This window comes from Zootoca vivipara, chromosome 5 (assembly GCF_965207765.1).
Source record: "Zootoca vivipara chromosome 5, rZooViv2.hap1.1, whole genome shotgun sequence".
NCBI lineage: Eukaryota > Metazoa > Chordata > Lepidosauria > Squamata > Lacertidae > Zootoca > Zootoca vivipara.
Genome location: NC_142588.1, coordinates 12804402 through 12817435, shown reverse-complemented (window position 1 = coordinate 12817435; position 13034 = coordinate 12804402). Strand labels below are relative to the sequence as shown.

At 43.7% G+C, this 13034-nt stretch overlaps 1 protein-coding gene across 35 annotated transcripts in view; it reads left to right on the top strand.

Moving 5' to 3' along the window:
• Window positions 1-13034, top strand: part of CAMK2G (calcium/calmodulin dependent protein kinase II gamma) — a 158258-nt gene that overhangs the window by 107966 nt on the left and 37258 nt on the right. For 18 of the 35 annotated variants that reach the window (XM_035138209.3, XM_035138199.3, XM_035138202.3 and 15 more), the window contains exon 13: window positions 10626-10688. The exons of the other annotated variants lie outside the window; for them this stretch is intronic. In XM_035138209.3, the coding sequence (XP_034994100.1) occupies window positions 10626-10688 (63 nt within the window). The remainder of the gene's footprint in view (window positions 1-10625; window positions 10689-13034) is intronic. 35 annotated transcript variants of the gene reach the window in all.

Genomic DNA, 13034 nt, shown 5'->3' with positions numbered 1-13034 from the left:
GCTAATTTCCAACAAATACTTATAGAAAGAGAGAGAAGTCACAAATTTCCTGCTCCACAACTTCTTACTTTGTTTAGGGATGTTTTGTTGTGCGGAGATATTTGTGGGAAGAAGATCTTCTTAGCTGTGGCAAGAAAAACAGGGTAACCACCTGCTTTTAAATCTTAAAACCGCCCTGAGATCGGTGGTATGAAGGGTGGTATACAAATTGAACTAATAATAATAATAATAATAATAATAATAATAATAATAATAATAATAATGAACAATGATAATAATTTCCAGCCTGAGGGCTTTATTCCTAGCGAGCAGCGTGCCAGTGTTCGGTAGGGGTCAGAGGCAAAAGTAGGTGGGTTAATAATAAATAAATAAATTTTTAATTATATCCCGCCCTTCCCGGTTTAAAAACCGGGCTCAGGGCTGGCAACAGCAAATATAAAACATTGATTAAAATGCGATTTAAAAACAGCATAAAACAGCATAGGATACAACATAAAATGCAGCATCAATATCAATAAAATTCAATAATTCAGGGTTCATTTTTGGGAAAAGAAAAAGAAAAAAACAAACCTGGGGGAAGCAAGGGAGGTAAATCCAGCCACCCAACCCTACATGCACATCTCTTCAGCCCCCATCCAGGCAAGCAAGAGGCAATATACTCAAGCCCCATTAAACTCAGTGGGGCTTAGATCTTCTGACTGCAAACCCACCAAGATGGGGGCTTTGTCCCTTACATTGAGTGTTAAACACACAGTTGCTAATCTAGGTATGGTTGAAGTGCATGTACAACATTTCATTCTGTTCTGGTTGTTTCAATGGGTCTTAATTATATCTGTTTGGGAATTGTACACATTTTTCCCTGTTATGCTTTATGCATGAAATATGAGTGGGAAGAATCTTCTCAGCTGAGAGAGACCAAGGGAAAAATCATCCCAAAACAAGTTACAGTACTGACCCATCTTTCCATTTGTATAGAACTTTTGGCACAGGGTGTTTTAAAATGCTTATTTTCCAAACATGGAATCTTTAACACTTCTGGTTTCCCCCAAGGTAGGACAGGAGGACCTTGTGGGAAGGGATATGACAACTTCTCCCTTTCAGTCTTGATCCAGTTGAGAGCCCCCTACAGCTGCTTCTCAAGAATTTTTTTTGAGACGGGCCTTAATTTTCTTTCTTGGGAAGAAGACGGATAGCTCCATCTAGCGTCTGTATAGAAAAAGGCTCTGCAAATTAATATTCTTTGACCAATAAGTTCTTATCTCAGCCAACTGACTACTACCTTATTTGGGAAGCAACAAACTACTGTTGTTAAAGGGACTACGGGGAATGTTTTTGCTTTAATGTTTTTTTCTTTTCTTTATGTTTTTCTCTATATATTTTAAGTTCTGTGTCTACATAAGTCAGTGGATTCCTTTGAAGCCCTAGCCTGACACTAGTGAATGAGCACAAGTGTGCATTGTTTAAGGGGAAACCCAAAACTCCTTGTGTCCCAATCTTTTCTTCCATGAGATCTACAGCTCCCTTCTTTGACCTTTTACTCATGGCCACTCTCTTGATGAACTAGCAACCAAGCCTTACTCAGTTAATTGCCATGATTCTTTAATTTTATCTCTGCCATGCTGAAAAAGCTGCCAGCCAGAAAGGTTAACATAAATTCCTAGAATGTAAAAGGCCTGGGACACCCAACAGAAATGAATGGGTGCACGCACAAAATGCTTAGATGAAAACTGGTTTATTAACTAGCAGGTGGTGCAGCCCATAGTCTTCCAGCATTAAAAGAGTGACTGAGCAAGTTCTGGAATCTGCCTGGAAATGGCAAATCTGACTGAACAGATCTGGGAGATCATTAACAACATATAGAATCATTTGAGAGTTCGTCGCTGCCCTTTATTGACCGTATGAAAACAAGATATAATTTGGATATCAACCACACCAAACTTAGTAATTTTAGACAGTTTAACTTACGGCAGACCTTTAATGCATGCCACTAAGATGGGCATGTGTCAGTGCCATAGGATCTTCTGTAGGGTGCAGTGCAGTGCTACAAGTAGAATTTCCCCAGGTGGTCTAAGTGACCCTACAGATCTTACAGGGGGGGGTGAGCTCCCATGGCTCTGTCCCAGCTTCTGCCAACCTGGCAGTTCGAAAGCACACCAGTGCAAGTAGATAAATAGGTACCGCTGCAGTGAGAAGGTGAACGGCATTTCTGTGCGCTCTGCCACTTGTCACAGTCCTCCATGTGCCAGAAGCAGTTCAGTCCTGCTGGCTACATGATCCGGAAAGCTGTTTGCAGACAAACACCGGCTCCCTCGGCCTGAAAGAGAGATGAGCGCCGCAACCCCATAGTCGTCTTTGACTGGACTTAACCGTCCAGGGGTCCTTTGCCTTATCATCATAATCATTATCATCAGTGCTTTTTTTCTGGGGGGACGCAGGGGTGCGCATACCCCTAAACATTTCTGAAATGAAGTTGGGCCTCAGTGAGGGGCAGTGTTTCAATATGAGTAGGAAAATGAGAGTACCCCTAAACATTTTTTAATCATTATCAGTAACAACATGAAATATAAAGTAGTCCCCAGTTGTTCAGGGATTTGTATGTTAACAACACGACCTCCATTCAACCTGGACACAGCATTCTGCATGAAGGGAGGCTCCACGTAGTCATATTACAGTAGTCCAATGCAATCCAGCCAGATAGGTGGAGTAGTAGTAGTAGTAGTAACAGCAGCAGCAACAACAACAACAACAACAACAATGTTGATGTAGGTGGTGTACCAACTTAACTTCACCAAACATCTGACCATGACGACAGGGTTAATTCATATACCCTCAAAAAAATTCAGACTACTCACACACACCCTGAGGTTAATGCTAAATCATGGGTATGCCCTGCCCTATGATGCATGGTTGCCATGCAGCCCATGATGACCCATGCCAGCCAAGGGAGTCAAGGGAATAAAATGATGGCTACCTTTTGAAGCAACCACATTCTCTCCCCAAATGCTCAAAAATGATGCTTCATCTAGGGCATTATTGGGAGAGGGGATGGTGAACGTCGCCAAGAGCTTTGGGGTTGCAAAACAAAGAATGCTGCTGCTCACCACCCATTTGCTAAGCCTCCCAACTTACCGACTCCCCTCAGTTGCAGACCCCTTTCTACCCATCTGTATTTCAAGCTGGAAGTGTGAAAACAGCTCATTCTGGCTTGATCTTGCAACAGGGCTGGTGCTGTAGCTCAAAGGATTGCTATTTGTCATGTTGTAGTCTTGCCTAAAGAGTCTTCATATTGGGTTAACATGGCAACAGAGTTTAAATTGGTATTTCCAGCAGCAAATGTGTTGAGGGTGTTTGTTTTTGGTGTGCTCTGTCTAGTTGGAAGAACCTGCTAGACACCAAAGCAAGAGGATTAGAAGGGCAGCTTTAATTGCAAAGCTGGATATCCTGCAAAGCTTAATTGAATCATCGACCTGAAGAACTATTGGACTTCGCACAAAGGGAATTGCTTATTTCTAGGTAGGACCTGTAGCAAAATCTGCAGTGTCTGGCCATCCTTTAACAGGAGACTCTCCTCAGGTTTACTGTGTGGGTTGGTCAGGCAGGTTGTCCTACTTTTCCACTAGTTGCTGAACTATGGATGGCCGAATCAGTCCATTTCCTGTCCAAGTCAGTTCTGCAGTTCCGCACTCCGTACGTGGAAGTTTGGGTGACAAGAGACAAAGTCTTTGCAGTCTTGAAGATATAGAGAGAAACTAGGGGCAAAAAGATGGCATATTCCTACACAGATATTTGAAATATATCAAAAAAATATGTCGTTCGGGCCTTTTTATGCTGCTTTGTGATAGGGTGGACGGTAGTAGTGGATCCTATTTTTTGTTTGTTTGTTTCTGTTGTAACAAAAGCCCAGGGTGTAGAAATATCAAACAATGCAGCAGGCTGGACTATTATTTAATTGATTTATATACCGCCCTTTATCCAAAGATCCCAGGACAGTGTACAACACTGAGAACATAATTTAGCGAGCATAATAAAAAATAACACAGAGCATAATAATACATAGCATAGTAATAAAAGTAGCGTAATAACACAATAACTTTTATTTCTGATGTCTATTTTTTGTTTTATTTTTTTGTTTCGTTTTGCTTGCTGGAAGTATTTTGGGGGGGGTAGGGCGTTGGGGGAACATTCCAAAATGTGGGCTGGGGAGCCTCAGGCTAAGGGGCTGAATGTGACCCTCCAGTGCTATCTGTCTGGCCTTTGAGACTCTCCAGGCCACACCCATCAGTGGCCCTGCTCTACACCCTTCCAGACTGCTTCTGCCTAGCTGGAACGCATCCTTTAAGCTCTGATAATGCCCAGGTGGTGCTGTGGTTAAACCACTGAGCCTAGGGCTTGCTGATCAGAAGGTCGGCGGTTCGAATCCCTGTGACGGGGTGAGCTCCCGTTGCTTGGTCCCAGCTCCTGCCAACCTAGCAGTTCGAAAGCACGTCAAAATGCAAGTAGATAAATAGGAACCGCTACAGCGGGAAGGTAAACGGCGTTTCCATGTGCTGCTCTGGTTTGCCAGAAGCGGCTTTGTCATGCTGGCCACATGACCTGGAAGCTATACGCCGGCTCCCTCGGCCAATAATGTGAGATGAGCGCGCAACCCCAGAGTCGGTCACGACTGGACCTAATGGTCAGGGGTCCCTTTACCTTTACCTTTAATGCCTCTTTCCTGCCTGGACGGACGATGGAGAAAGGGTACATGAGCTTGTGTATCAACCAGCCCACTGCAGAAAGTTATTTTTTTTGTTGAAACAAAATAAAAAAAAAATCCTTCCAGTAGCACCTTAGAGACCAATTAAGTGTGTCATTGGTATGAGCTTTCGTGTGCATGCACACTTCTTCAGATACACTGAAACAGAAGTCACCAGACCCTTATATATAGTGAGAGGGTGGGGAGGGGTATTACTCGGAATTTTTTGCCTCTCACCCCACCCTCTTTTGCCTCTTGCCCCACCCATGGCTGGCATGTGACCCTCCATCCTAAATTGTACTCAGGACCTGCTGTGGGATGCAAGTGCTGTTGAGCTGGTTCAGAATATGTGACCATGGTTTGCTGTCAAATTCAACATATGTGTAAGTGGATGGAATGAGAGGAGTGTGTATACAGACCTCTGACTTTTGTATGGAATGCAGCCCACTGTACAAGAGCAAAAGCTTCCTCCATTGCTCCTCCCACTTTTGCCTCTGTCCCTGCCCGCCACTGGCATGTGAACCACCAGAAAACAAGGGAGCACAGCCCTTTTTCAAAAAGCTACAGCCTGAAGTGGCACAGTTCTGCTGTAATGTCGGGACTGTACCACTTGGTTTCCACTTCATTCTGCATGCTCTCTTTGTGTGTATATATAGACCAGCACTTAGTTTTTGCAGAGCAGAGACACTGCTGCCATTGAGACACCACAGGGGTCTCTTGACCCCCTCCAGCACATGAATACGGAAGGGGCTTGCTTTTAGAATTCAGCTTCTGATTACTGCTTTGATTTGGCTTGGGCCCATATATGTGGATTTAATCAGTCTGGCCAAACTGAGATACTAAGGAGGAGCTATTTTAACCACCGCACCAAAGGATAAATCTACAGGTTAACTGCTATTTGTTTTTTCTTGCCTGTCTCCAGTTGCTATCTCTTGGGTCTCTTGGATTTTGAAATGACAGCTGTTTTTGTCCTGTTTTACCTTCATAACACAGAATCCTGACAAATCCTTGTTTCTGTGACTTCATCCATACAAGCAGAAGAAGCGATCAAGCATAGCATTCCTGCCCCCGCCCCCCATGCTGGCTGTAGAGCTTTCTGTTTTTTCATTAAGTGCTCATGTACTCTGGTTATTGGATATCCTAAGCATGTCTGATATTTCTCAGCGAAAACTGGAGTTTCTACATGCATATATTTGAAAGCAATCAAATAGAATTTGCTGGAACTTCCCTATGTTTCATTTAGTGCCAGGGCTGTGCATAAGCCAATATTCGGCTGGAGAGCAGAAAATTTATTTCATTACAATTTATTGCAATTGTTTATTTTATTACAATTCATTGCAATTGTTTACAACTTATTGCAATTTGGGATAGAATTCCTTCCAAGAAATAATAAAATATAACAGTGTGTCAGAATCCTTCCCATAGGGCAACTGGTGGTAGACAACCTGAAATGTGGTACAGTTCAACTGGTACAGACTCTGATGTATTAGTTGCCTGCCCCCCCCCTCTCTTCTGAAATTATCCTCACAGGGCATTTGTTGGTCAACTGTCTTGTTTTGAGGAGGTGTTGGTCTTTGCCCCCCATCTCAGTGGGTAGAGCATGAGACTCCTCATCTCAGGTCCATGGGTTCAAGCGCCACATTGGGCAAAAGATTCCTGCATTGGACTGGATGGCCCTCAGGGTCCCTTCCAACTCTACAATTCTATGATTCATCAATCTCTCCCTGTTCTGCAAGCCACAGTGCTTGTACAATATGACTTCCTGAGAATTAGAGCATTGATGATTCTTTTGTAGAAGTAGCCTTTGTGGTTTCAAGATATTCATGGTCCTTGGACTAGTATTGAAAAGCTTTTCCCCAACCTGGTACCTTCCAGATGTTTTGGAGTGGAGCTGTGGTGGGAGTTGTAGCCTAATACATCTGGCTGGCACCAAACTGGCAAAGGATTAGAACCAACAGCTCAGAGGCTAGCACAGTGGGAGGGAGGTGATAACCATCTTTAGATCCTTCATAAAAGTTTAGTACCACAATACAGCTGTTGACCATGGGTACCAGTATTGCTTCCAAATACTTCCCCTTCATCACATTGTTTTTACCTTTCATTATATGTGCAGGGTGAGGTATGCTACGTATGCAAGATGCACGACAGACCATACCTGAAATGGTTTTCTAGAGGTACAGTTGTGAAGTATGGATGTGGCAAATACGTTTGCAGGTGTATGTGTCATACAAATATATTTAATGGAGGCAAGGCTAACTGAGGCTCCCCGCTGAGCATAGTTTCTGGCACCACACCTCGGTTCAAATTACTTTTGTTCATTAATGATAATGCAGGGGAGTGAGGAAAGGTTTCACAAAAAACCTGGTTCACTTTTATGATATTTAATGTCACTCAGGTGGACCTAATCATCATCTCCCTGGTACAGCCCCTCACCAACCCTAGCTCCAAACAAACAAACAAACAAACAAACAAACAAACAAATATCTAGTCCCCACTCCAGAGCAGATTCTGGGTGTGTTCCAGGGTGAAGAGAAAGGGCAAGTCCCATTGTACAAGGGAAAGGCTTATTTGCTTGTGAGTGGACACAGTTGGATGTCACCCATGTTTGTGTGTGTGTGCACACGCACCTACTCAACAAGTTAATAATAATAATAATAATAATAATAATAATAATAATAATAATAATAATACCCTGCCCATCTGACTTACAGCAGGCATGACCAAACTTGGCCCTCCAGGTGTTTTGGGACTACAACTCGCATCATCCCTAGCTAACAGGACCAGTGGTCAGGGATGATGGGAATTGTAGTCCCAAAACATCTGGAGGGCCAAGTTTGGTTATGCCTGGCTTACAGCTTATCTAAAAACATCAAGTGTTAAAAACCTCCCAAAATAGTAGTAGTTGTAGTAGTAGTAGTAGTAATAATAATAATAATAATAATAATAATAATAATTTAAGTGTGAAACCTTTCTTTCTCCCCCCCCCCCTTTGCCCCAATCCCAGCTTTCTATTTCAAACCATGTATTTTGGTACTAAACTGTTTGCCACCTTTTCACCAGTAGTTCTCCCTCTGATCTAAAGCTTTAGCGCTTTTACAGAGCGGAGAATGAAAGAGATCCTAGCCAGCCTGGACATTGCCACAGTGTCACCTCATCATGCATCCAATAGAATATGGTGGTTATATGGTGGCCAAATCAGAATGAGGGCGCTGCTTCTTGCCCTCACTTGGTTAAATAGGCTCAAGGGTCATCTCTATAGCACACCTAAAGACTGGTTCAAGATTCAGATGGCCATCTGTCATGGATGCTTTAGCTGAGATTCCTGCATTGCAGGGGGTTCGATTGGATGGGGCTTGCCGTCCCTTCCAACTCTATGATTCTGTGATTTCTTGATGCTCCAGTCTTCGACTAATTAATCTGCAAATGTGAACTACCCGTGAGACTGGACCTATTTATTACACTGAATGTGTGTGAGAGAGGGGGGGAGGGAGAGCGCACTCGAATAAATACAGATACAGTACAGTGGTACCTCGCAAAACGAATGCCCTGCAAGACGATTTTTCGCAAGACGAATGCATCTTGTGATCTGATGGTGACTCGCAAGACGCATTCATTTTGCAAAAAAATCGTCTTGCGAATCACGGTTTCCCATAGGAATGCATTGAAATTTAATTAATTCGTTCCTATGGGAGACGAATTTTTCACAAAATGAATTGACTCACGGAACGAATTAAATTCATCTTGCGCGGCACCACTGTATAGGTATATAAAATGTTGGGCAAGATAGTGAACTAACTAGTGACTAACTAACTCATTAGTCTTCTGAATATGCAAGGCAGGAGGATTAGATTTGGGAAGATGACTAGTTTTAATTTACTGAACCTGCTATCCATTCTCTATATATCTCTTCCTTTTCCAGACTGGTATAGAGTAGCTGAGATCTTGCGATGTGAGGAGCAGGTTCCCCATTTCAAATCTCACCTCAACCACAAACTCGCTAGATGGCCTCAAGCACGATTCAATCCTTTGCACTCAAGGAGCTAATACTTCCTGATTTTACATGGCTTTTGTAAGGATCACTGAGATAACAGTGAAGTGCCCTGAATACTTGAAATGCATTGTATTAATGGCGTCTTCTTCGCAGTTGGTTCCCTAAGAGCTTATCTTCTTAGTTTTCACTTTGAGGAAGATTGAGGTCTGGTCTTTCCTATAACTTAACAAGAAACTCTTGAGTTTGCAAGTCCAGACTGCCGGGGGTTTCCTGCATCACTTAGAACAGAGCTTTCCAAACTGTGTGTCGGCTGCAGTGTGTAGGTGTGTTATGCGAATACACCCCACACTCCTCCCGGGGCTGGAAAGGGGTTAGTTTAACCTCCGGTTTGCTAGTAAAACTTAATTACTCTGTCGGGAAACAATGCGTGTCTAAGAAGTGTGTCACCAACATGAAAAGTTCGGAAAGCTCTGACTTAGAAAATGGTGCTACTACTTCCTCTTCTCCCCTCCCCCCCCATAAGTCCATGTTCTCAGGCATGTTTTACTATCCTGTTGCTTTTAGGTGGGTGTTTGCCCTTCCTGTAGAGCCACCAAGACACCCAAATACTTCATTGGTCTCTTTCTGAGTGGTGGCATAGAATTGCATACTTTCTTCTTCCGTTTTGTTTGACATCATCCGGGTGGTTTAACCACATCTTAACTTTGTTTTCTCATAGACCATTTTATTAGGAAGGTGGTTTTAATACTGCATGCTATGGCTTGCCATGGCTGCACAGATGTGTGGGCTCACAGCCGCTTGGCTCTTCCATGATCCTTTTTGCTCCCGCTGAGCTAAGCTAAGGTTTGGCTTAATGTGCCATCCAAACCCAGGCTCATGGCTAAGCTGTCTCCTCGCTAACCACAAGCTGTAGCCAAGAACAGAACTTGGCTGCAGCTCATGGTTAGTGAAAAGAGAGTTTAACCACAAGCCCAATTTTGGACAGCGCACAAAGCAAAACCTTGGCTTAACTCGACAAAGTGGAGCAGTAAAAAGGACTGAGGAGGCTGCAAAGTGTGCAGCCCAAGTAAGTCAGAATTTGCCTTACTGTTTTGTGTGAACCAGGGCTATGAGAAAACTCAGTAAATGCGTATCAGAACTCTTGGAAGAGAAGTATCCAGACCCTCCCAGTGCTTTTCAGTTTGGAAGGGGATGCTTAAGAACCTTGAGTGCTGATGAGACAAACCACTATCTTTCCACTCTGGAGAGCTGTGGGAAATGCTACTCTGGAAAATGTTCCTAATAAACTACAGCTCATACCATGTCTGTACTTCCCATGCAAAGGATGTTGATTTCCCTATTACCGAACTGACTTCTTCTTTTTTTAACTGAACACATGTTTGGCACACAGTGGCTGAAGATGCTATGGTGTCTGTGAACCCAGACGTACCAATTGAGTGTGTGGTATATATATATATATTTAAAAACCTCACAATTTGGTCTTTCATAGTACAAGATGTTGCAATGACGTTTGGATACAAGTCTTTAGCACCCTCTGACTCCTCCCCCTCCTCCCCCAAAGCCTTTATTACTGCCTCTTTGATGTTAATGTCCCTCTTCTTTGACGTTGTTGTCCCAGAACTCTGGATCTGAGACCCTGCTTTTTAAAACACTGTTTACAGCTAAGTCCGTTCCTGACGTCCAACCCTCTGTGCTGGATTCTGTAGTTCTATCTTAATGTTTTAAGGGGAATCAATTACCTTTTTTTACCCCCTGTAATAGTGTGTTTCCCTTCTTCGATCCTTTCTTTCTTCCTACTTTTCCTTTCAAAACTAATTTACTTGCACCTTGCTCTCTCGTTGCTGTTGGGCCTTTTTGCTTCATTATGGCTCCTCCCACTGAATGATTGTGTCCAATCAGTTGGCAGGCAGAGCTCCGCCCCTGCTTCGGCCGCCATGAGTGCTGCCGGCCTGGCTGAGCAAGGTATGTGGCATGAGTCGTATATCCTGAGTGCCTGAACCTAGAGTTACCTATCCGCCTACCCTCCACCAATTCCACAACCAGTTAAAACCAGCATGCCAGTGTTTGTGAACCCAGTGAGAAGCCATCCATGCTTGCTGGCTGAGAAATGGGCATGTACTAAGGTATCCATCTAACCAAGAACCATAACCACGTGGATTTTAAGTCTACTAACAAAGTATGCATGTTGGGTTCTTAACCCAGTCCTGCAATGAATCAGCACATGAGATTTGGAGGCAGGGGTTGCTCTGGTGTGGGGTTACCAGTGCCTGCTGTTTGAAGGGGATTTCAGAAGGTGAGTGTATCTTAGAGTCAGGGGACCAAACATGCCAGCAAACTGGCTTGGCAAGGGTGGGGGTTCTGTTGTATAATGAAGCTTTTTCCTAGCAAAGTGTCCTGTCCTGTTACAGGAAGAGGAGATACAGGGTTGTCTTGCCATTCATCCACACGATTGGGTATCAAGCAATAGCTTTCAGTATCTTAGAAAAGTTACATTTTGTAGTTCAAAAATTGTGGTTCCGAACCATCTGTTTGGAGCACCTGTGGGTTTGAATACGGGGGGGGGGAGCGAATAGGACAAGAAAAATGCCTCTTACAGTGGAGGAGATCATCAACATGGATGTTGGAAACTGAAGGGGAACTCCCTACACCTCCAGGACTAATGCCATCTGAGGTTTGTGCCCTCTTCCACCAAAATCCCCGACAGCAGAGAGCAGTGTGTAGACACAAGTCTTCAGCCAGCTAAGGATCAATGTTCAGCCAAACTTGAGCCCCAAACCCATTACACTGACAGTGCCTTAGGCTCAGAATGAATGAATCTGCTGAGCTGAAGCCAAGCCTCCACATAAACGGGCTGAAGTGGACCTAAGGACTATCAGGCTGAAGTGCCAGACTCCCTGGGCTCCCCTTCCCTGCTAGGCTCCATGGAGCCCTCAAAATGCCTGGGACCACATCCCCTGAGCTTCTTGGGACAGAGCAATAGCCTTTCAGAGGCCTCATGCCTGTCAGCTGAGGAACCTGCAGGGTGGGGGGAAGGAAGGAAGGAAGGAAGGAAGGAAGGAAGGAAGGAAGGAAGGAAGGAAGGAAGGAAGGAAGGAAGGAAGGAAGGAAGGAAGGGGGAGGGAAGTCATTGTCACTGTGCCCTACTCCCCCACAAGTTCCTCACAGACCCCCATTTGTTCTACTTAATTTGCATGCTTGTTTCTGGGTGCACTATGCGTGTGGTGTTTCATGCAATATATATACAGGTATATATATATATTCAAATCACATTGCAGAATTTAGACTTCTCGCGATCCAGTGTTTCTGCCACAGAGTTCGGTGGGTGGGGAGCAGGGTTGTGCTTTTTATGAATGATTGGTGATAAGGACTTCAAGAAAGCAACCACGTATTTTACCTAGCAAAAGTAACTACCCAATTTCACTATACATGTATGTTTTAGTCAATGTGCCTTAGGTGGGATGATGCTTAAGATCCAGGAGTGTGCAGGCAAGGAAATGAGAGGAAGTGGCGCACAGCCTCTGGTGTCCCAAATAAGGGGCCTTCCCCCTACTTTGCTGTGACACTGGCAAAGTTTATTTCTCCTGCCTCTGTTGTTGGCACTCAGGCTTGCAGACTAACTGATAATTTCCCATGAGTTAAACAAGAGGGAAATGCAGAGGAATTCATCCCTCCAGGACTGCTTGGAAAATGTTTTGTCATTATATACCAAGTTATTTCTGCAACCATGACAGCTACCCTCTCTGCCCATTAGTTTAAAACCAGGATGATCAGCCTGCCGGATAATATATACGTTGTCCTCTGGGGGAGGGAAACTATTCCCAAAATTGATATCAGCAGAGAACTTCAGGCATCATTAAAGATGATATTATTATTATTATTATTATTATTATTATTATTATTATTATTATTATTTAAAAAATAAACCTGTATCAGACTCTCTTAGATGAGACAGATTTAGGGGCCATAAAGATTAGAAATTTGGGGTTCTTGCTTTCATTGCGGCTACAGAATTTTTCACATGCTTTCGTGACGTCAAGTTTAGCAGAGTCTGCAAACTCTGGGTCACTCAACCCTGTGGTAAAATTGTGAGTAAGCATTTTAATATTCATTTATTTTTAATGTTAAAATAGTTTCTCAAAGCAGAACCTGACCCAACATCACCTGGGGAAGGGTTGAGAGGGGTCAAGAGTGGATGACAATGTGCCCCATGTTTGGGAATCTGCAGAGCATGGATGCAAAAACATTTCTTTACCCGAAAGGGACCTCCCAGGCAGTTTTCCTGGGGTCGTCCCTCCTGTCGCCTTCTGC